At 45.5% G+C, this 25,285-nt stretch overlaps 1 protein-coding gene across 2 annotated transcripts in view; it reads right to left on the bottom strand.

The window, feature by feature from the left end:
* Positions 1-866: 866 nt before the first annotated feature.
* Positions 867-25,285, bottom strand: part of LOC310877632 (uncharacterized protein) — a 41,441-nt gene continuing 17,022 nt past the window's right edge. Inside the window, exons 1-3 of one of the 2 annotated variants that reach the window (XM_083791578.1) lie at positions 6,769-6,899; positions 3,874-4,122; positions 867-2,904 (exon numbers count right to left, since the gene is read on the bottom strand). In XM_083791578.1, coding sequence (XP_083647704.1) covers positions 1,430-2,904; positions 3,874-4,122; positions 6,769-6,868 — 1,824 coding nt within the window. In that variant the 5' untranslated portion in view covers positions 6,869-6,899 and the 3' untranslated portion in view covers positions 867-1,429. Of the gene's footprint in view, positions 2,905-3,873; positions 4,123-6,768; positions 6,900-25,285 lie in introns of those variants that run through there. The other variant, XM_083791577.1, reaches the window with a different exon arrangement.

Genomic DNA, 25,285 nt, shown 5'->3' with positions numbered 1-25,285 from the left:
AAGACTGAAATTCAGTTTCCTCTGAGAATATGTCATATGTGACAGCTGCTGAAAGTTGGGGTAACATTATAAACCTATAGTATAACACAACAAAACAATCTAATTAAAATTTTGCTCTGTAACATGTGTGAGGGGTCAAACTAACTTTTCATGATTCTAAAACACTCCTTGGCTAAAGCGGCCATAGGCACTTGCCCAAATGTGATGACAGCTATGGCCTGTTTTAGCCCAAGGAGTGTTTTTCGTGCAAAACAAATGCTTGGAATGGATTTAGAATCATTAAAAAACCCTAGTTTTACCCCTCACAAGCGAATTAAACCAGAATGAAAAATGTAGAAATATGCCTAGGCCTATAGGTCGTTAATGGTACCTCAACTGTTTGCGCTTCACTCATCCTCCCAACGGTAAACGGAAGAGTGGGCATCTCAATGTTACATTGGCATGTTTTTATTTTATATTTGGAAAGAGATTTTTTTGTAATGTACACATTGATCAAAGAGCATGCTTGAACATTTGAAAATGAGGGTTCTTGAAGACTCAAAGGCTGAGTTGTCGGTACCCGGATTTGAACCCATGACTCTGAATGGGTGAAGTTGTTCCATTGTAAACAGTAAAATCATTCAGTTTTTAATGACAATTATGTGTGTCCTGGTTTTGGGCATCCTATAATAATAATAATATTATACTAAAAAAGATAAAGCTCAAGGGAAGAGAGACCTTATTACAGTACAATAATGTTTCAAGTTTACACATGTATACAAAAAAACAGGCCAACGGCATGAACAATATTAGTTTGCCTCTCCTGTATTATTTATTTATTTCCCAAATTCCCACCACGAAGTAACCTCGCAGCAGACTATCCAGCATGTATCTTCCACCTCATAGGAGTGCCCCTCAAAAAACAATGAGTGAAACATTGTTAATTGTCTGAGCTACAGATAACAAATATACAATAAACCTTGGTATGGGAATCAACTAGAGATCGTACTGCAGATATTGCACGAGTATGTCTTCTCCCCAGTGTGGTCTTGTCAAAGTGTTTACCACACACCTTGCATGTGAACGGCTGCTCTATTGATATAATGATATATCTATGCTATAATGTGACTAATGTCTTCCACCTCTGCTTTAACATCCCCCTTGTTAATACAGGAGTAAGTAAGTAGCCTTGCCTTAAGGAGCCATGGCCCTCTGTAGCGCGAGGCAGCTTGATGTACAAGTACACCCCCTGGACATGACGCTAGTATGTCGCAGGGACTTACACCTCAATCCAACCCTTGATGCTGAGTGTCAAGCAGGGAGGCATTGGGTCCCATTTTAAGAGTCTTTGGTATGACCCGGCCAGGGATCGAACCCCAACCTCCCAGTCTAAGGGCGGACACTCTAACCACAAGGCCACTGAGCTGGTCAATACAGGAGTGGTCATCTTTTAAATGATTCTGCATCTCTGCCTGTGTTGTCTTAAATTAGTTTTGGTTCTGAAGCATTTACTGCAGGTGGTGCAAGAGAATGGTTTCTCCCCAGTGTGGATCCTGCTGTGATCCATCAGTGAGACACGTTGTCTGAAGGATTTTTCACACACATTGCATTTGAACGGCTTCTCTCCCGTGTGGCTCCTCATGTGTATCTCCAAATAGAAAGGTTTGCCAAAGCATTTCCCACAAACATCACAAACCTTTGCAATCTCATTCTCGTGAGTTTTCAGGTGAAGTTCAAAATCCTCCTCTGTATTGAAGTGCATTCCACACAGCCCGCAGTCATCTTTAGGGTGACTTTCCAGATGATTCATCAATGAGACTTTAGAGTGAAAATCCTTCCCACACACTGTACATATGATTCGCACCAGCTGCTCTTTTGTGATCACCTCTGCATCAACATCCCCATCGTCATATACAGGAGTGGTACCGGTTACAGTGATTTGTTTGCGTTTTAAATGAGTCCGCATGTGTTTTCTTAATGTAGAGTACCTGATGAAATCTTCACTGCAGATGGTGCATGTGTATGGCTTCTCCCCAGTGTGGATCAGGTGGTGTCTTGTCAATTTCCCTTGAGTGCTGAATGATTTACCACACAACTCACATCTGAAAGGCTTCTCTCCAGTGTGGGTTCTGAGGTGAGCTTTCATATTTTGGGTAAACTGGAAGGATTTACCACACACCTCACATGTGAACGGCTTCTCTCCTGTGTGGCTCTTCATGTGAATATTTAAACACCACACTGCGGCAAAGCATTTTCCACAAACATCACAAACTGCTTTCGCATTCTTGCGAGTTTCAAACTCATTCTCATGAGTTTTCAGGTGAAGTTCAAAATCTTCCTCTGTCTTGAAGTGCATCCCACACAGCCCACAGTCATCTTTAGGGTGACTTTTCAAATGTTTGAGAAATGGGCCTTCATAACCAAAAGATTTACCACATACTTTGCAGATACAGGATTTTATATCTTTATTTGTCTGTGGTTGTGTCTTAACAGTCAGTGTGTGATGTTTTTTCTTCATCTCATTCTTGTGAGATTTCAGGTGAAGTTCAAAATCCTCCTCTGTCTTTAAGTGCATCCCACACAGTCCACAGTCATCTTTAGGGTGACTTTTCAAATGTTTCAGAAATGAGCCTTCATAATGAAAAGATTTCTGACATACTTTGCAGATACAGGATTTAGTATTTCTCTTCATCTGTGGTATATTACCAGTTAGTGTGTGATGTGTGCTTGGCGACCACTCTTCACTTCCGTCACTGTGTGCATCTTGAATAGCTTCATTTATGTCACTGTCTCCATCTTCAGTAGCATTCCAGACATCGTTTTCAGGGTCAGAGAATCCTGGAGATGGGACTTCTTCATCAGCCTCTATGGGCATCTGCTCAGAATAAATGACAGGTAGAGGTTCTTCTACTTCGCCCATTTCATCTGAGGAGCAGAAAAGGAGAAGTGAACATTCAGCAATGATGCAAAATGTTAAGTGTCCTGTGGACTCTGTAACCATAGTGCTAATTTAAGAAACCGTTTTTTATCAATCACACTAACACATCCAAGAACCTTTGGATGTGCAATATTAAATCCAAAGTTAAAAAAACTGAACTATCCCTTTAATTACATCATCTCTACTGATACCATGATGGTAACCAATGCAGCTGTGACTTAATTGGTTAAAACAGCTGTGCAGTAAACATGGTAGTCTCACCATAGATGACTCATTGGCCGCTGCAGTTCATTGGAGTGACGTGTCTCCATTGAAGGCAGGAAGTCAAGTGGAAGTGCTGAAGGCACGCTGCATCGCTGCCCAAGTGGTGTCACTCATGAGACTCCTCCAGTCTCTAGCTGTCACTCAAGTGATTACTGGCCAATCACGGCACGTCTTTTCTGGGACTTATGTTACGCACGCCACACGCATGCTGCAGCTATGTTTCGCAAGGAATCTCGGGAAAATTGTGCCTTCAATTTTGACACGCGCCCCAGAGCCGGAAGTCATTAATGCACTTCTGCGATACCTTTCGGAACGAGTTACTACGGCACCGCAGGCGTTGCATTAATGACGTTAAAGAACACCCTCTCGTGTAATATTGCTTACTTAAACTCTGTCCATTGTCAATGGTTTTTAATGTTTGTCTAGAAGAGACAAACATTAAACATTAAATGTTTGTCTAGAAGAGACAAACATTAAACCTGTACAGTATATAGCAGGGGCTAGCACACCTCAAAAATAGTATGGCTGGATAGTGAACGTATGTAAATCATAAACTCCCCAGTTTTACCCCCACGATCAGTCTGCTACCCGGGCGTGCATATCTATGGCTGTGTATCTGGAATATCACAGCCATTCTAGGGCTAATGTCACCACGTCAATCAGATACAGTACATTTGAACACAAACCGTTACCTGGTATTCTAGTTAACCTGATCTCAGGTTGTAGAAGCGCATTGAGCATCTTGCATTGTCGACTGATCTCCCGTTTGGACTGGTGCATTTCTCCCTTGTAGCCTGAGATCGTCTTCTCAACAGCTTCCACGATCCTATCAGCAGCTACAGACAGAAAATGCTTCACAGGGACTTCACAGGAATTCCACTCCTGCTGCTGCTCAGTGAGGAGATCCTCATCCCACACAGAGAGGTTGAGTTGTGCTTCCTCTGAGGAGCAGAAAAGGAGAAGAGAACATTCAGCAATAATTGGTGTCTCCCATTTCAACATACTGGTTCATTCTATTAAAGGGTTAGTCTTTTTTCCCCACCTTTTTATTTGACATGACACATCTCACGCAGGATGATTGCATCAATGCATGCCAAAGCTCAGTGGCCTTGTGGTTAGAGTGTCCGCCCTGAGACTGGGAGGTCGGGGTTCAATCCCTGCTTGACACAGTTGACACTCAGCGTCAAGGGTTGGATTGGGGGTCCCTGCGACATACTAGCCGCTAGCGTCATGTCTAGGGGGTGTACTTGTACATCAAGCTGCCTCACTCTACAGAAACAGGAGATAGGCTCCTGCCCTATCCTGCCTCATGGCTCGGCAAGGCTACTTACTATGCCAAAGGGTGTATAATGTATATACCATACGTCTGTATACTTATAGGACAAGGACGGATGCATGCACACCGCACAGACAAACACGTCTGGTGAGACGTAGGACACTAGGCAGGAGGCTAGAGACCTCTCAGTGACTGCTATCCTCTAAGAACACACAAGGCAGATAGAGCATCCTACTTAGTTCTGGCATGAGAGAAAGTACAATGCACGGTGCCCTGGGTGCGGCGGTCGCTGGGGTGTGGTCAGGACTGTTTTGCTGCACCTGGCTGCAGTGGCCCCATATGGGTACATATGGGGCTAGGGTGTTCTATGTTATTTTGATCTGTGTCTCTTACCAATCAATCAGTGTGTCAATGGCAATGGTAACAACCGAGGAGGTACTTAAAAAACTGAGTGCCCTCCAACCCCACAAGGCCACTGGCCATGACAATATTCCCTCCAAATTTCTCAGAGACTCAGCCTTTTCCATAGCTCCAGTCATCACCCACATAGTTAACCTCTCCATCAAACAGGGACAGGTCCCCCAAGATTTTAAACTGGCCAAAGTAACCCCCTTGTACAAAAAAGGGAGTAAATTAGAACCCGGCAACTACCGCCCTATTTCTATTCTAAGCTCTATCTCGAAAGTGATGGAAAAAATAGTCTATGAACAGGTTGAAAAGTATCTTGCCACTAATAAATTGCTGTACGAGTTCCAATCTGGTTTCAGAACATCCCACTCCACTGACACATGCCTCCTCTATTTGAGCGATCACATCAAACACGAGGTGGATGCTGGAAAATACTGCGGCATGGTCATGCTGGACCTCCAAAAGGCTTTTGACACCGTGAACCACTCCATACTGGTTAACAAGCTTAAAGCTATTGGTTTTGATAGCACATCAGTGAGCTGGATGCAATCCTACCTGGAGGGGAGAGAACAGATGGTGGAGGTAAACGGAACACTGTCCCCTCCCCTCCCAGTGAGCTGTGGTGTCCCACAAGGAAGCATACTAGGGCCTTTACTGTTCCTAATTTATGTTAACGACATGACTTCAGCTTGTGACTGCAACTTGTTCCTGTTCGCAGATGACTCAGCACTGCTGGTCTCGGACAGGAACAAACTGCAGGTTGAAAAGACCCTCAGCTCTGAACTCGGTAGAATCTGCACCTGGCTCGCTGATAACAAACTATCCTTACACCTGGGAAAAACTGAATCCATCCTCTTCGGATCAAATAGTAAACTCAGCAAGGCAGATGGCTTCTTGGTTAGAGTGGGTGACAATATTATCACACGAAAAGATAAAATTACCTACCTAGGTTCCATCCTGGAGGCTAATCTTTCCGGTGATAAAATGGCCACCAACGTAATCAAAAAAGTCAATCAAAGAACAAGATTCCTTTACAGGATCTCCTCACTGGTCAGCAAAAACACCTTGAAGACCTTAACAGGAGCCCTCGTACAAGGTTTCTTTGACTATGCATCCACCTCTTGGTACCACAGCACCTCAAAGGCCCTTAAAACAAGGCTCCAGACCTCCCAAAACAAACTGGTCAGGCTCCTACTTGGCCTCACCCCCCGAACCCACCTCACCCCTGCCCACTTTGACAGGCTGGGATGGCTTAGGGTCGTCGACAGAGTACAGCATCTTGCAATGGGTCTGGTCCACAAGATTCGATACACCACCAAGATACCCATGTACCTGTCTAAATACTTCCTTAATGTAAACGAAGTCCACACCCACAACACCAGAGGGAGTGCAACAAACCATGTACAACCCAGATTCGGCACAAACAAGGGACTAAATTCTTTTCGCTCCTATGCCACCAAAATGTGGAACGCCCTACCAACAGTCATTAAGACATGTGAATCCCTTGACTCCTTCAAAACCGCTCTCAAAGGGCACCTACGGATGGCTGCAATTCGAAACTGGCCTCTGTAAAATCTGAATCCCCCCCACCCCCCCACCCCATTTCCCTCACTGTATATTGTATATTTTCCCAGTGCTTGTATATTTTCCCTTTTTTGCTTCCCATATGATGAATTCCTGTTGTTCTTTAACTACATAGAAATGTCTATTTGTATGTCTCTAAATGGTTGTATGTCTTTAAATGTTTTGATGAATTGAACAATGTGGACCCTGTTGTAAACAAGTGTAATGCTTAATTGGGTCGTCCACTCACAGTTGACAGTCTTTGTATTGAGTTTGTGCTTAAAATGTACTGTAAATTCTACAAACTGTTAATAAATATTTCAATCAATCAATCACATACCAGATATTCTGATCTCGGGTTGTAGCACATCGAGCAGCTTGCGTCGTCGACTGATCTTTCGTTTAGAATGGAACATTTCTTCCTCGTAGCCTGAGATCATCTTTTCAACAGCTTCCACGATCTGATCAGCAGTCGCAGACAGAAACTGCTTCACAAGGACCCGAAGACCTTGAGTTGTACTCATCTTGGGTGTAGTTAGGCGGCTATAGAGAGCACCGAAGTCCTGACGTAACGTGCTCATCCCTTCGATTCCCCTGGTTTGCCGAAGTAATTTCTCTATGGAGAATAACCGAGAATAACTTGGGCTCATCTTAAAATCGTTTCATATAAGTGTTGTGGTCCAAAAATAAACAAGCTGTCTCGGCGTTATATTGTCCTGGAGGTGTCTGTATCGTTTGCAACAGTCAGTCTGAGTCACTCATATGATAGAATCTGTTTCTAGCGAAAATGTAACTAATTCAGTAGCAGTAATTAACATTAGCGTTTTCTCTCAGTCAGTTGATTCTTAATATCCAGGACCATATGAGGCCGGGGTGACATGTTTATTTTTCAAACACAGTTCTTATATGAGGCGATCTAAAATCCATTATAATGCAAATAAAAAGTACACGAACCTGTAAATCTGCGCCCTCTACCGATATTGACGTCAGACTTCGGTGCTCTATTATCACATCCATAGACTGTTATGGAGAACAATGGTTCTCTTTATGATCACAAACCGTTCTGAATGATTATTGAAAAAAAACACTGGGCCACAGCCGGCAGCGTCTAGTGAGCTAATCTAGTGAGCTAATTTAAGACTTCCGGTGGACGATCTCTTCAAAATAAGAGTACCCTCTAGAGTATTGAAAAAAAGTTTAATTTGCACATTAAAACTACAAATTAAGCATTTAAATGATGCTATATGATGCTATAAGACACACATTATGTTTCTGTGTAAGAATAAGTAATTAAATCCTTATAATAATAATAATAAAGTTATCTAAATGGATAAATGCTATTCACTGGAGTGCATGGACTTTATAAAGTGGACACTGGACAAAAGACGGCTCCGCAAGGCAACTATCTGGACATACCCACGCGTTCGGGGAGATGTCCTATACCACACCCCACTCTCCGCTAAGCGGGAGAGGTGTAAAATTCACAGCAGCAGACCTTCTACTGGGGTCAAGGCTGACAAAAAGTACCGTTTCCGGACCCAGAATGGACACTGGACAAAAGACGGCTCCGCGAGGCAACTATCTGGACATACCCACGCGTTCGGGGAGATGTCCTGTACCACACCCCACTCTCCGCTAAGCGGGAGAGGTGTAAAATTCACAGCAGCAGACCTTCTACTGTGGTCAACGCTGAAAAAAGTACCGTTTCCGGACCCAGAATGGACACTGGACAAAGAGGCCTCCGCGAGGCAACTATCTGGACATACCCACACGTTCGGGGAGATGTCCTCTACCACACCACACTCTCCGCTAAGCGGGAGAGGTGTAAAATTCACAGCAGCAGACCTTCTACTGGGGTCAATGCTGACAAAAAGTACCGTTTCCGGACCCAGAATGGACACTGGACAAAGAGGCCTCCGCGAGGCAACTATCTGGACATACCCACACGTTCGGGGAGATGTCCTCTACCACACCACACTCTCCGCTAAGCGGGAGAGGTGTAAAATTCACAGCAGCAGACCTTCTACTGGGGTCAAGGCTGACAAAAAGTACCGTTTCCGGACCCAGAATGGACACTGGACAAAAGACGGCTCCGCGAGGCAACTATCTGGACATACCCACGCGTTCGGGGAGATGTCCTGTACCACACCCCACTCTCCGCTAAGCGGGAGAGGTGTAAAATTCACAGCAGCAGACCTTCTACTGGGGTCAATGCTGACAAAAAGTACTGTTTCCGGACCCAGAATGGACACTGGACAAAGAGGCCTCCGCGAGGCAACTATCTGGACATACCCACACGTTCGGGGAGATGTACTCTACCACACCACACTCTCCGCTAAGCGGGAGAGGTGTAAAATTCACAGCAGCAGACCTTCTACTGGGGTCAAGGCTGACAAAAAGTACCGTTTCCGGACCCAGAATGGACACTGGACAAAAGACGGCTCCGCGAGGCAACTATCTGGACATACCCACGCGTTCGGGGAGATGTCCTGTACCACACCCCACTCTCCGCTAAGCGGGAGAGGTGTAAAATTCACAGCAGCAGACCTTCTACTGTGGTCAACGCTGAAAAAAGTACCGTTTCCGGACCCAGAATGGACACTGGACAAAGAGGCCTCCGCGAGGCAACTATCTGGACATACCCACACGTTCGGGGAGATGTCCTCTACCACACCACACTCTCCGCTAAGCGGGAGAGGTGTAAAATTCACAGCAGCAGACCTTCTACTGGGGTCAATGCTGACAAAAAGTACCGTTTCCGGACCCAGAATGGACACTGGACAAAGAGGCCTCCGCGAGGCAACTATCTGGACATACCCACACGTTCGGGGAGATGTCCTCTACCACACCACACTCTCCGCTAAGCGGGAGAGGTGTAAAATTCACAGCAGCAGACCTTCTACTGGGGTCAAGGCTGACAAAAAGTACCGTTTCCGGACCCAGAATGGACACTGGACAAAAGACGGCTCCGCGAGGCAACTATCTGGACATACCCACGCGTTCGGGGAGATGTCCTGTACCACACCCCACTCTCCGCTAAGCGGGAGAGGTGTAAAATTCACAGCAGCAGACCTTCTACTGTGGTCAACGCTGAAAAAAGTACCGTTTCCGGACCCAGAATGGACACTGGACAAAGAGGCCTCCGCGAGGCAACTATCTGGACATACCCACGCGTTCGGGGAGATGTCCTCTACCACACCACACTCTCCGCTAAGCGGGAGAGGTGTAAAATTCACAGCAGCAGACCTTCTACTGGGGTCAACGCTCAAAAAAGTGCTGTGCCTTGGGGCATTGACATGAAATCACTTTCTCTACGCAAGCTAAGTCAGGTCAAGGAGTTACCTCTAGCTTTGGAATGGGTGTCACTTGTGTGCGTTGATTGCATCTGTCTGTGCATTTATGCATTTGTTTGTCCTGACGAAACTTGATTATTTCTCGACTGTTTATTTTCTCGTATGACACGACATAGAAACTACTTGTGACTACTGTCTTTGTGTGCTGTCGAGCGGATGTTCTTTGCATCAAAGGTATAGCCTGCTGTGTCATTCGATTCATTTGTCCAGATATGCCATTTATGATCTTTAAGGATGTACAATGACGCATATGGTGGCCTGTCGAAAAATACACACATACTGGTCAAAGCATACTCATTTTGGTGGTACAGACAGGATAAATTGAACGTTTTTGGAATTTTTGTGCCAGCTCTTAACAGGAGAAGTAAGGTCTGTGGGCTGTTAATTACTTCATATGTTGATAAGCTCTTTTCCTGCTGACATGTTTCACATTGTTCAGATTGAGCAGGTAATATTTGTGCAATAGTGTCTAAGATGCCTTTTTGTGACACGTCAAGTGGCTGCACTATGAATTGTGACATGTTCTTTGTAGATGGTAAGGCCTTGTCACCACATTGAGTACAACTATACAGACTAAGACTTTTCAGGCAAAGCAGGTCATCTCCAAGGAAAGGAGACCGAAGTGTGTATTCTACAAAGCTGTTTAATATGGTGCATTCTTCTGTCCTAGAACATTTCTGAGACACTAATGACACTGATGTGTTGGCTAGATTGAATTTCTCAAGTTTCCGTCTAAATGTTGAGTCCTGCGCTGCTGCTTCTTCAAGCCGTGTGTGACATTTTTTGATAGCAGATGTCTGTTGTAGAAATGTTAGAATTGGTAATGGTATAGCTTCACACATATTGTCATTTAGACTTTCATTGCATAAAACCACATCATCATCATCTTCTTCCAAATTGTCCTCCGTTATTGTTCTGTTAATTGCTTTCAACTGTCCAGGCACAGAATGTACAGATGTCTGTATGTTTTGCTTGAACAACTGTGTGGACACCACACATACTCAACCAAACTACTAGTTTGTGTATAAAATCTAATGGGTCATTGTGCATTCCTAAGGCCAAGTAAGATGCTATTCACTAGTTGTTGAGTGACACCACAGATTGTTTTGCAATCAAATGTGTGACCTGGATTTTGAAAAAACGCTTGAATGAGAGCTGCTAAATTCCCCGGCATAGATGACAACTGAACCATCGAAGTAGGTGTCAATGGTTTCAATTTATCTTGTACTACTTGTAGATGCAGTATACCCACGCGTTCGGGGAGATGTCCTGTACCACACCCCACTCTCCGCTAAGTGGGAGAGGTGTAAAATTCACGGCAGCAGACCTTCTACTGAGGTCAACGCTCAAAAAGGTGCTGTGCCTTGGGGCATTGACAATTATTTAATTAACGAATTAAATAACCTTATTTTATTCTGAAGGCAACCGGATGTCTTAAATTAGCTAGCTCTCAGACAGGAAATTCTAAATTAGCTCATAAGACGGAGCCAAATATCTGTCTGAGAGTGGAGCCTGCCTGGCAAATTACATGGGGGGTCCTTTTTGTGGGCTTGGCCGAAAGTGGGCGTTACCAAAAGGTGGGCGTGGCCATGGCCGCCAGAAGTCTGTCAGATTTTGACAGCTTCAAATTAGTGTTAAACATAATATAACCCAATTGACTCCAGTCCTCTCTGTTTAATATATCTATAATGAAACTATATAAACTATGCATATACCATGAAGTGCTATGACTACTAGCTCTGGTCCATAGCTCTAATGCGTTTCATTTAGAGCTATGTTACTCTAAACTTCCCCGCTCGCATGAATGCAAACACATTAAAGAACCTGGGGGTTATCATCTATGAAAAGGCAACACAATGAGCAGAAAATAAAAATGAACCATGTAAATACAACAAATTGAGCAGAGCACTGCAGGGAGTTGAACCCCATTCCGGTAAACCAGAAGTACCACAACCAGTGCCTTGGTTTTTGTTTTGTTTTACGAGGTCCATTCGTTGAAATGTAAATGTTGCATTGCAACGGTAAAGTAATTTCACAATTGACATTGTAGGCAATAATTAATAACGGTATGGCACCAGGCCAAAGCCATGGGGATAGAGTATGTTTTGCACTCTGAGTGAGTGTGTGTGTGTGTGTGTCCGTCAGTTTGTTAACAGCTAATCTCCAGTACCATTAACCCGGTCGATGCCAAATTTTGCACACACACTCCCTGGATGCCAACGATGAACCTCTGTCCCAAATTTTCCAGAACGGCCTGTATAGCACCACACATTTTTGTATGCCCTCCGAGACTATGGACTATAGCCTTTCGCTTTTCCGCGATTTAACCTTTTTTCAAATCGTGAACAATGATGAAGAATCGCGCACTATAGCATGCCACTTAATGACCTTGGGGTCATCAAGGTCATTGATATTGATCAATAACCTTGAGCAGTATAAATGACCTTCAATAAGACTAGTAAATGACCTTGACCAGTATAAATGACCTTGACAAGTACAAATGACCTTGACCAGTATAAATGACCGTGACCAGTATATGACTGACCAGTATAAATTACCTTCATGAGACTAGTAAATGACCTTGACCAGTATAAATGACCTTCATAAGACTAGTAAATGATCTTCACCAGTATGAATTACCTTGACCAGTATGCGGTCCGTGACCATGGACTATAGCCTTTCGCTTTTCCTTGATTTTCACCTTTTTTTTAAATCCTCAACAATGATGAAGAATCGCACACAATAGCGCGCCGCTCAATGACCTGAGACCATGGACCAATGAACCATGTAAATATAACACATTGAGCAGGGCACTGCAGGGAGTTGAACCCCGTTCCGGTAAACCAGAAGTCCGACACCAGTGCCTTAGTTTTTGTGTTGTTGTTCATTTACAGGTCCAGGTGTGCATACGCATGTGCGCCTGTGCGTGTGTAGGTGCATTTGTGCATGTCTGTGCACGCTTCAATGACCACTGTTGGACCCCATGGGGATCAAGGACCTCAGGGAGCCACCCATAATTCACAACGGTCACAGCGAACTCTGTTGCATCACAACTGGTGGCCAACAGTCGTAACCAACACCGCCACCGACCCACAGGAGAATACCATCGCACAGTGGTATCAGACCAACCACAATCAGCCAGCCCTCAAACCAAACCCTTCGACCTAGAAGAACTCGAAACTGCAATGGGAAAGTTGAAACCCGGAAAAGCAGCAGGGATTGATGACATACTGGCAGAAATTATACAGCACCTGGAACCTAACGCAAAGACCTGGCTCGTAGGGATGCTGAATACATGCATGGCACAGAAAACCATCCCTTCTGTCTGGAGAACGGCCAAAGTGGTTGCAATCCCTAAACCTGGCAAAGACCCATCATCCCCAAAGAGCTACCGACCCATTTCCCTCCTCTGCATCACCTACAAGAGAGGCTGCTACTCCAACGCCTCATGCCACTCATAGACACCAAACTGACTAAAGACCAAGCTGGTTTCCGTCCCGGCCGCTCCTGTGCTGGACAGAGCTCAACCTCACCCAACACATTGAGGATGGGTTTGAGGGAAAACAAATAACTGGAGCAGCAACTGGAGGGCGAAGCAAGCACGCAGGCAGCTTGTGCCTGCCTGCCTGCGTGCGTGCCTGCCTGCCTTCCTCATGTGGAAGCTGCGTAGTTGAGTTTGTGTGTGTCTTTCTTTTTCTGTCTTTCTTTCTTAGGACGAAGATCAAGGTAGACGCCGTTGGAAGGCTCAACACAAGCCGATGCCCCTAGAGATTCCAGCAAGCCAGCTAGCCAGCAAGCCCGCCCAGTCAGCCAACGCAGCCAGCCAGCTCCGCCAGTCAGCCAGTGTAGAAAGTCAGGCTGCCAAGCCAGCGCACATCAGCCCTTGCAGTCAACCATTGTAGCCATACCAGCCTTGCTCAGTCAGCTCAGCCAGGCCTCTCTCGAGGCCTGGCTCTCTGTCTGCCTGGCCCGGTCTGCCCCGCCCTGCCTTGCAGCAACAGAACCAGCCTTGCTGGCAAGCCAGCCAGCTCAGAATACGAGCTCAGCAAGCCAGCGCAGCTGGCAAGCACGCAGTTAGTCTAAACCAGTTTCAGACTGGCAGGCCAAGGCAGACAGACAGGAAGACCGAGGCGCCTAGGCAGGCAGACAGGCCAGGAAGGCAACAAAGTGCAGGCAGGGGGACTATCCGGCCTACGGCTGCGCTGCAAGGGTTGGAGCCTGGCCAGCTCCTGCTGGTCTAGACTGAGTGGCTGTGGCTGCACAGTAAGGCTGCGGTAACCTAGTCTGGGCTTGCTGCTGCACTGGCTTGCTCAGCTCGCATTCTGAGCTGGCTGGCTTTCCAGAAAGGCTGGTTCTGTTGCTGCAAGGCAGGGCAGGGCAGACCGGGCCAGGCAGACAGAGAGCCAGGCCTCAAGAGAGGACTGGCTGAGCTTACTGAGCAAGGCTGGTATGGCTGCAATGGCTGACTGCAAGGGCTGATATGCTCTGGCTTGGCAGCCTGACTTTCTACACTGGCTGACTGGCGGAGCTAACTGGCTGCGTTGGCTGACTGGGCAGGCTTGCTGGCTAGCTGGCTTTCTGTGCTCCCTGAGGGAAGCTTTGGGATGGATCTCTAGGGGCATCGGCTAGTGTTGAGCCTTCCTATGGCGTCTACCTTGATCTCCGTCCTAAGAAAGAAAGACAGAAAAATAAAGACACACACAAACCCAACTATGCAGCTTCCACCTGAGGAACCGAGACGCAAGAAAAGAACTGAGCGTCACTTGGGATGGTCACAAACTCTCCAACCATACCCACCCCATGTATCTTGGAGTTACACTGGACAGGACACTCTTCTTCAAAAAAACACCTGGAGAACACAAAAGCCACGGTCAACACCCACAATAACATCCTGTGAAAACTAGTGAACTCCCAAGTGGGGCGCAGACCCACAAACAATCCGTGCAACTGCCATGGCCCTGTCTTTCTCTACAGCAGAGTATTCCTGCTCAAGCTGGAGCCGATCACGTCACACCAAATTGGTCGACACAGCCCTAAATGACACCTGTCGCATCATCACGGGATGGGTCAAGAAAACACCTGTCCCGTCCGTGCCTTTATGCGCTAGCCGGCACCTCCCCCCGCACATCAGACGACTGTGTAACGCTCAAGATGAATGGAAAACACAGGAGATAGACAGTGAAGTCTGGAATGAAATGATAGAGAACACCTCACACACACAGTTTCCTTTCGTGGCTGTTTACATTCGAGGGTCGCCGGTCCTCTCAAACGGAACAGTTTAACGTCATGCCCAGGACGAAAAGATATAGAGAACACCATAATGACAAATGACAAATAACAGCAGGAAGGCATGGGCCACAATCCACCGTCTTGGCAAAGACCACACCACCCATAATTCACAACGGTCACAGCAAATTCTGTTGCATCACAACTAGTGTAGGTATTGGATGGAGCCCGCACACCACAGGTATAAGAAAGACGTGATGCAGAGGAGGGAAATGGGTCGGTAGCTCTTCGGGGATAATGGGTCTTTGCCAGGTTTAGGGATTGCAACCACTTTGGCCTTTTTCCAGACAGAAGGGGTGGTTTTCTGTGCTGTGCATGTGTTCAGCATCCCCACAAGCCAGGGCCTTGAGTTAGGTCCCAGGTGCTGTATCATTTCTGCCAGTAGGTCATCAATCCCTGCTGCTTTTCCGGGTTTCAACTTTCCCATTGCAGTTTCAAGTTCTTCTAGGTCGAAGGGTTTGGTTTGAGTGATGGCTGATTATGGTTGGTCTGATACCACTGTGCGATGGTATTCTATGTGGGTCGGTGGCGGTGTTGGTTACAACTGTTGGCCACCAGTTGTGACCAAGACCGCCACCAACCCACAGGAGAATACCATCGCACAGTGGTATCAGACCAACCACAATCAGCCAGCCTTCAAAACAAACCCTTCGACCTAGAAGAACGTGAAACTGCAATGGGAAAGTTGAAACCCGGAAAAGCAGCAGGGATTGATGACCTACTAGCAGAAATGATACAGCACCTGGGACCTAACGGAAAGACCTGGCTTGTGGGGATGCTGAACACATGCATAGCACAGAAAACCATCCCTTCTGTCTGGAAAAAGGCCAAAGTGGTTGCAATCCCTAAACCTGGCAAAGACCCATTATCCCCAAAGAGCTACCGACCCATTTCCCTCCTCTGCATCACCTACAAGCCTATCCCGTCACACCAAATTGGTCGACACAGCCCTAAATGACACCTGTGGCATCATCATAGGATGCATCAAGACAACACCTGACCCTGTCCCAACACCTGTTTACATTCGAGGGTCGCCGGTCCTCTCGAACGGAACAGTTTAACGTCATGCCCAGGACGAAAAGATATAGAGAACACCAACATGACAAATAACAGCAGGAAGGCATGGGCCACAATCCACCGTCTTGGCAAAGACCACACCACCCATAATTCACAACGGTCACAGCAAACTCTATTGCATCACAACTGGTGTAGTTATTGGATGGAGCCCGCACACCACCAAAAAAAAGAAAAACAACATACTATAGTATGCCCTCCGTGACCATGGACTTTAGCCTTTCGCTTTTCTGCAATTTAACCTTTTTTCAAATCCTCAACAATGATGAAGAATCGCGCACTATAGCGTGCCACTTAATGACCTTGACCAATATCAATGACCTTGAGCAGTATAAATTACCTTCAATAAGACTAGTAAATTACCTTGACCAGTATAAATGACCTTGACAAGTACAAATGACCTTGACCAGTATAAATGACCTTCACCAGTAGAAATGACCGTGACCAGTATATGACTGTGACCAGTATAAATTACCTTCATGAGACTAGTAATTGACCTTGACCAGTATAAATGACCTTTAGAAGACTAGTAAATGATCTTCACCAGTATAAATGACCTTTAGAAGACTAGTAAATGATCTTCACCAGTATAAATGACCTTGACCAGTATGCGGTCCGTGACCATGGACTATAGCCTTTTGCTTTTCCTTGATTTTCACCTTTAAAAAATCCTCAACAATGATGAAGAATCGCACACTATAGCGCGCCGCTCAATGACCTGAGACCATGGACCAATGAATGAAATACAACACATTGAGCAGGGCACTGCAGGGAGTTGAACCCCGTTCCGGTAAACCAGAAGTCCGACACCAGTGCCTTAGTTTTTGTGTTGTTGTTCATTTAAAGGTCCAGGTGTGCATACGCATGTGCCCCTGTGTGTGTAGGTGCATGTGTGCATGTGTGTGCACGCTTCAATGACCACTGTTGGACCCAATGGCGATCAAGGACCTCAGGGAGCCACCCATAATTCACAACAGTCACAGCGAACTCTGTTGCATCACAACTGGTGGCCAACAGTCGTAACCAACACCGCCACGACCCACAGGAGAATACCATCGCACAGTGGTATCAGACCAACCACAATCAGCCAGCCCTCAAACCAAACCCTTCGACCTAGAAGAACTCAAAACTGCAATGGGAAAGTTGAAACCCGGAAAAGCAGCAGGGATTGATGACATACTGGCAGAAATTATACAGCACCTGGAACCTAACGCAAAGACCTGGCTCGTGGGGATGCTGAACACATGCATGGCACAGAAAACCATCCTTTCTGTCTGGAGAAAAGCCAAAGTGGTTGCAATCCCCAAACCTGGCAAAGACCCATCATCCTCAAAGAGCTACCGACCCATTTCCCTCCTCTGCATCACCTACAAGAGAGGCTGCTACTCCAACGCCTCATACCACTCATAGACACCAAGCTGACTAAAGACCAAGCTGGTTTCCGTCCCGTCCTGTGCTGGACAGAGCTCAACCTCACCCAACACATTGAGGATGGGTTTGAGGGAAAACAAATAACTGGAGCAGCAACTGGAGGGCGAAGCAAGCACGCAGGCAGCTTGTGCCTGCCTGCGTGCCTGCCTGCCTTCCTCATGTGGAAGCTGCATAGTTGAGTTTGTGTGTGTGTTTCTTTTTCTGTCTTTCTTTCTTAGGACGAAGATCAAGGTAGACGCTGTTGGAAGGCTCAACACAAGCCGATGCCCCTAGGGATCCATCCCAAAGCTTCCCTCAGGGAGTCCAGCAAGCCAGCTAGCCAGCAAGCCCGCCCAGTCAGCCAACGCAGCCAGCCAGCTCCGCCAGTCAGCCAGTGTAGAAAGTCAGGCTGCCAATCCAGCGCACATCAGCCCTTGCAGTCAACCATTGTAGCCATACCAGCCTTGCTCAGTCAGCTCAGCCAGGCCTCTCTCGAGGCCTGGCTCTCTGTCTGCCTGGCCCGGTCTGCCCCGCCCTGCCTTGCAGCAACAGAACCAGCCTTGCTGGCAAGCCAGCCAGCTCAGAATACGAGCTCAGCAAGCCAGCGCAGCTGGCAAGCACGCAGTTAGTCTAAACCAGTTTCAGACTGGCAGGCCAAGGCAGACAGACAGGAAGACCGAGGCGCCTAGGCAGGCAGACAGGCCAGGAAGGCAACAAAGTGCAGGCAGGGGGACTGTCCGGCCTAAGGCTGCGCTGCAAGGGTTGGAGCCTGGCCAGCTCCTGCTGGTCTAGACTGAGTGGCTGTGGCTGCACAGTAAGGCTGCGGTAACCTAGTCTGGGCTTGCTGCTGCACTGGCTTGCTCAGCTCGCATTCTGAGCTGGCTGGCTTTCCAGAAAGGCTGGTTCTGTTGCTGCAAGGCAGGGCAGACCGGGTCAGGCAGACAGAGAGCCAGGCCTCAAGAGAGGCCTGGCTGAGCTGACTGAGCAAGGCTGGTATGGCTGCAATGGCTGACTGCAAGGGCTGATATGCTCTGGCTTGGCAGCCTGACTTTCTACACTGGCTGACTGGCGGAGCTGACTGGCTGCGTTGGCTGACTGGGCAGGCTTGCTGGCTAGCTGGCTTGCTGTGCTCCCTGAGGGAAGCTTTGGGATGGATCTCTAGGGGCATCGGCTAGTGTTGAGCCTTCCTATGGCGTCTACCTTGATCTCCGTCCTAAGAAAGAAAGACAGAAAAAGAAAGACACACAAACCCAACTATGCAGCTTCCACCTGAGGAACCGAGACGCGAGAAAAGAACTGAGCGTCACTTGGGATGGTCACAAACTCTGCAACCATACCCACCCCATGTATCTTGGAGTTACACTGGACAGGACACTCTTCTTCAAAAAAACACCTGGAGAACACAAAAGCCACGGTCAACACCCACAATAACATCCTGTGAAAACTAGTGAACTCCCAAGTGGGGCGCAGACCCACAAACAATCCGTGCAACTGCCATGGCCCTGTCTTTCTCTACAGCAGAGTATGCCTGCTCAAGCTGGAGCCGATCACGTCACACCAAATTGGTCGACACAGCCCTAAATGACACCTGTCGCATCATCACGGGATGGGTCAAGACAACACCTGTCCCGTCCGTGCCTTTATGCGCTAGCCGGCACCTCCCCCCGCACATCAGACGACTGTGTAACGCTCAAGATGAATGGAAAACACAGGAGATAGACAGTGAAGTCTGGAATGAAATGATAGAGAACACCTCACACACACAGTTTCCTTTCGTGGCCGTTTACATTCGAGGGTCGCCGGTCCTCTCGAACGGAACAGTTTAACGTCATGCCCAGGACGAAAAGATATAGAGAACACCATAATGACAAATAACAGCAGGAAGGCATGGGCCACAATCCACCGTCTTGGCAAAGACCACACCACCCATAATTCACAACGGTCACAGCAAACTCTGTTGCATCACAACTGGTGTAGGTATTGGATGGAGCCCGCACACCACAGGTATAAGAAAGACGTGATGCAGAGGAGGGAAATGGGTCGGTAGCTCTTCGGGGATAATGGGTCTTTGCCAGGTTTAGGGATTGCAACTACTCCAGCCTTTTTCCAAACAGAAGGGATGGTTTTCTGTGCTATGCATGTGTTCAGCATCCCCACAAGCCAGGTCCTTGCGATAGGTCCCAGGTGCTGTATCATTTCTGCCAGTATGCCATCAATCCCTGCTGCTTTTCCGGGTTTCAACTTTCCCATTGCAGTTTCACGTTCTTCTAAGTCGAAGGGTTTGGTTTGAGGGCTGGCTGATTGTGGTTGGTCTGATACCACTGTGCGATGGTATTCTATGTGGGTCGGTGGCGCCAGTTGTGACCAAGACCGCCACCGACCCACAGGAGAATACCATCGCACAGTGGTATCAGACCAACCACAATCAGCCAGCCCTCAAACCAAACCCTTCGACCTAGAAGAACTTGAAACTGCAATGGGAAAGTTGAAACCCGGAAAAGCAGCAGGGATTGATGACCTACTGGCAGAAATGTTACAGCACCTGGGACCCAACGCAAAGACCTGGCTTGTGGGGATGCTGAACACATGCATAGCACAGAAAACCATCCCTTCTGTCTGGGAAAAGGCCAACGTGGTTGCAATCCCTAAACCTGGCATAGACCCATTATCCACAAAGAGCTACCGACCCATTTCCCTCTGCATCACCTACAAGGCTATATGAGAAGCTGCTACTCCAACGCCTTGTTGCCACTCATAGATACCAAGCTGACTAAAGACCAAGCTGGTTTCCGTCCCAGCCGCTCCTGTGCTGGACAGAGCTCAACCTCACCCAACACATTGAGGATGGGTTTGAGGGGAAACAAATAACTGGAGCAGCATTCAGAGATCTCTCTGCTGCCTACGACACTGTCCAACACCGCACAATGGTCAGGAAAAGCCTCCTCAACAACAGGCGCTTCTATGTTCAGTTAAATGACCAGAGGAGTAAATGGAAAGCCGAAAAGAACGGCCTCCCACAAGGTAGCGCGCTCGCCCCCCTCCTTTTCAATATCTAAACAAACGACCAGCCACTTGAAACCCAACCCATCAAAAACCCAACTATGCAGCTTCCACCTGAGGAACCGAGACGCAAAAAAAGAACTGAGCATCACAAACTCTCAAACCATACCCACCCCATGTAACTTGGAGTTACACTGGACAGTTTAACGTCATGCCCAGGACGAAAAGTTATAGAGAACACCAACATGACAAACCCTACACTTAAACCCTCTATATTTAATAAAAAACAATTCTGGACAGGAATCCTGTATTGCAGGGGTGCCCAAAAGGTACATCGTGATCTACCAGTAATCACAAAGGCTGTGCAGGTAGACCATATGGCATGCCCCTGTATATAATCTATCACTTGAATTAAGGTGACTTGACACCAGCTCAAATGTTGCACACAAACATCAGTAGCAAAAGTACAAAGTTATTGTGACAGTAATAATTGCTATAGTGTGTGTTCAGTAACAGGAATATTCCTGTCTCTCCAGCTCTTTAATAAATAGAAAAGGGTTTAATCAGGAGTTGTAGTAGCCACAGGATAATCTAAGCGGTGGATATTGCTCTTGTCTTCATGTCTTTATGTATGTAAATTGTCTTGTTGTTTGTGTCAAATGCGTGTATATGTGTTCTGCATATACTTGGCTGCTGTGTTGCAAGATAATGGGAGTTACTGATACTATGGGAGTGAATGGGAGTGAAAGGGAGGTACTGTTACTATGGGACTGATACTATGGGAGTGCATGGGAGTGGATGGGAGTGAATGGGAGGTATTGTTACTATGGGACTGATACTATTTGAGTGAATGGGAGTGAATGGGAGGTACTGTTACTATGGGACTGATACGATGAGAGTGAATGGGACTGAATGGGGTGTACTGTTACTATGTGACTGAATGGGAGTGAATAAAAGTGAATGGGAGTGAATGGGACTGAATGAGAGGTACCGTTACTATGGGACTGTGTTTAACAAAAAACTGGAGAGACCGGGAGACCTCTGTTACTGAACAAACACTATAGCAATGATTTTGTCACAATATAGAGCTATTTAACACTGTTACTGAACACACACTATAGCAATGATTACTGTCACACTATAGAGCTATTTAACACTGTTACTGAACACACACTATAGCAATGATTACTGTCACACTATAGAGCTATTTAACACTGTTACTGAACACACTATAGCAATGATTACTGTCACACTATAGAGCTATTTAACACTGTTACTGAACACACACTATAGCAATGATTACTGTCACACTATAGAGCTATTTAACACTGTTACTGAACACACACTATAGCAATGATTACTGTCACACTATAGAGCTATTTAACACTGTTACTGAACACACACTCTATAGCAATGATTACTGTCACAATACAGAGCAATTTAATTTAGGTAACCAAATTGACCCCAATAGTAGATCTTTACACTCTCAATAGTTCAATTGTTGTTAAGCATCTGCTTAATTTCCAAAAAACTACACAATTAGAGAATGTAGAAGATTGCTACTTTTGATCCTTGGATTTTATAATGCTGATTGTAGCATAGCGATAGTGGTTAGTGACTGAGCTTTGTTAACATGAGTGCCCGGGATCGTTTCCCACCAATTTCAAAGAATGTTTGTTGCTTCGTGCCAATTTTCACAGAATGTTTGTCCTTTTACCTACCAGACAATACTCTTCTCACCTCTAGTCGATTATTTATTCAGCGTTTGAGCCACGGACCAACATTTGAGGCCATCTAGTCTCTCAGACCCATTTGAGCCACTGACCACCATTGTGAGAGTCTATTAATGTGAAATGGTGGTCCGTGGCTCAAACATGTTATCACTTTTGAAGTTACTTGTTGTGTTTAGATATGTAAATACTACTCTTTAAAGCCGTGTTTCGGTAGTCGAGTGGGTACTGTCGACGGTTAGTAAACATTGAGGCCGGGCATAGTTGTTTATAAACCTTCGACACTAACCATTTGGCTACTGAAACACTGTTTTACAGTTTCGTACAAACATCATATATAAACATCATAACAAGTAACTTCAAGTGATAGACGTTTGAACACACAAACAACAACAGCGTTAAGTATTAAATAACATTTATCACTTACTTGCTCCGAAGACCGATGGTGACGTGGCACTTCCAAACAAACACTGACCAAACCTACCTCCACGCGTCTCTTCCGTATTTGAGGGCGGCGGCACTTCCTTCCGGTGTGAGGCCACGCCCGCGAGATTTAACCGCGAATCTATTGTAGTCATATGATTGTAGTCCTATTGCCCCTACGTTACATCCGGGTCCCTTGGTCCCATCCGCTTCTAATGCAAAATAGCTACATATGAACGCGTGAATCTTTTTTTTTTTTTTACAATAACGTTATTTGTCAGAAAGGAAGCCATTGAGGGTTAAAATGGGTCTTAATGCTTCCAACTCATATAACTGTCACCAACAACACTTTTAATGATATTACATGAAGCAGACAGCCCTGTGATGAAACCTTTAGCATTACACTGTGGTTAATACGTTTTTATTCACAATGGAATGTTATTGTACTCTTAATATATCATGGTGTAGCACAGCACAGTAGATTCATATTTCAATCGATCTGGGATGTTAAAATTGTGCAAAACTCTGTTCAATGAATGGCCACTTCTGCTACATTAAAATTACTAAACATTAAACGTTACTTATACCTGTTATTGAGACTCCTATAGAGCATGTTGACATGGATAGCTTGGTTAGTAGTATCTCTGTTAGTTAATGCAGTTTGATTGATTCAATTAATAGCCTATTTTATTAGACAAAAATGTAGAACAGTAGTGTCATAGAGTGGAAAATGCCATTTGGTTTAATGTCACAGAATGCAGTGCCACGTAGAGCAGCATGATAAATGGTTAACTTTATAGTGTGTTCAAAAATGGCAGATCTGCAAGTTCAGTGTCTTGAATGAGATGTGCTGTGAGTTTGCATATCTGCTATTGTCCAGCATAGGACCGTTGCACAGTGAAGTATAGACAAGGCTTTAGGATTTATAAGTCGTTTTTAGAATAGAATAGAATATTCACTCCAGTGAATAGCATTTATCCATTTAGATAACTTTTTGATGTTATTTAATTACTTATTTTTACACAGAAACATAATGTGTGTCTTTACAATAACTGTAATGTAATAATAATACTAATAATGTAATGTAATAATTATTAATTAAATAACCTTATTTTATTCTGAAGGCAACCGGATGTCTTAAATTAGCTAGCTCTCAGACAGGAAGTTCTAAATTAGCTCAAAAGACGGAGCCGCCACAGCCACAAGTCAATGTTTACTTCCGCTGCCATTGGTGGGTTGCACTCAGGCACTTCCAAGTAAACTATATGAGCTAGCTCGTATCCAGAGCGCCACCGCCTGGTGGTAGAAGAATTTCTGACTGTGATAAAAGTTGCTTTGCTAATAAAGGTACGGCATTCGCATTCCAAAGGCTAAAAAGTCTATCGCCTAAACAAAGAACCAAATGTAAAATAAAATACAAAATGTTCAATTTCACAATCATAATTGGATAGCCTATAGTAGACTGGATAGGACGGTGGACCATCGATTCTATCATAAGCAAATCTATCATCTATGATCTATAGGCCTACTGTAGTATACGTGGATAAGTTATAATTTAAATTTTAGTTTCGACTGACTGAACTGAATACAACTTTTATCTTTCTCACCAAACAGCCTACAAAGTTCTCTCTAACTCTAGAGAATATGTGACAGCTGCTGTGAAAACGGCTGAAAACAACCTATAAACATATAAGACAAAGATAATAAAACAATTAAATCAGGATTCCGAAACACTCCTTGGGTTAAAAATGGTGCAGACCATCATCACAAATATGAGGTCATCACATTTGGGCAAGTGCCTATGGCTGTTTTAGCCCAAGGAGTGTTTTTTGTGCTAAACTTACGAGACACCTTTACAAACACATTGGTGAAATGTATTGCTAAGGAATTTATTCCCAGATTGTATTAATATCCGCTGACTAGTAGTGGGTATATGCCTATATAACACAGGATATTCTCATCTCCTCTAACATCTATAGTATCCAATACATGTACACCTGACCTCCATCATTAACTAACATGGAAAATACAGGTTATGTTTTGTCCCAGTTTCAGAGTGAATGCATGCTTTTTGGTAATATAAATGGTCCATTTATATAGCACCTTTATCCAAGGTGCTTTATAGATTGTGCATTACACACAGATGCCAGAGGAAACCATGCAAGGCATCAACCTGCACATTGGGAGCAATTCGGGGTTCAGAACTTCAGAGTCTTGCTCAATGACACTTCGACACTAAAGGTGGTTACACACTGGACGCGTTTTTAGGAAAACTATGCAGGGACCTGCCTTAACTCTGGAGGATCCCGGGTTCGAGCTGAGAGCCTTGTGGTTCCCATCCAGCCACTCTACCCCTGAGCCACTGTCCCCTTTTGGGAATCTAGAATGTCCTGCTTGATAATATCAAAATCTATTAAAAACATTAACCTAAGCATCACTACTTCATGAAAATTCTCAAAACCGATATGAACATTTACTTTTTAATTAAACAATAGCAAAAAGTAGCAACTGTTACTGATTGGGAACAATTCTTGTCATTTTCTCCCCCATCTTATCCAACCTTCCAAGCTGCTTTAACATA

Source organism: Protomyctophum parallelum (assembly GCF_964188405.1).
Source record: "Protomyctophum parallelum genome assembly, chromosome: 20".
Taxonomy (NCBI): domain Eukaryota; kingdom Metazoa; phylum Chordata; class Actinopteri; order Myctophiformes; family Myctophidae; genus Protomyctophum; species Protomyctophum parallelum.
Note: the sequence above shows the minus strand (reverse complement) of the source record. Positions and strands in the feature narration are given on the sequence as shown.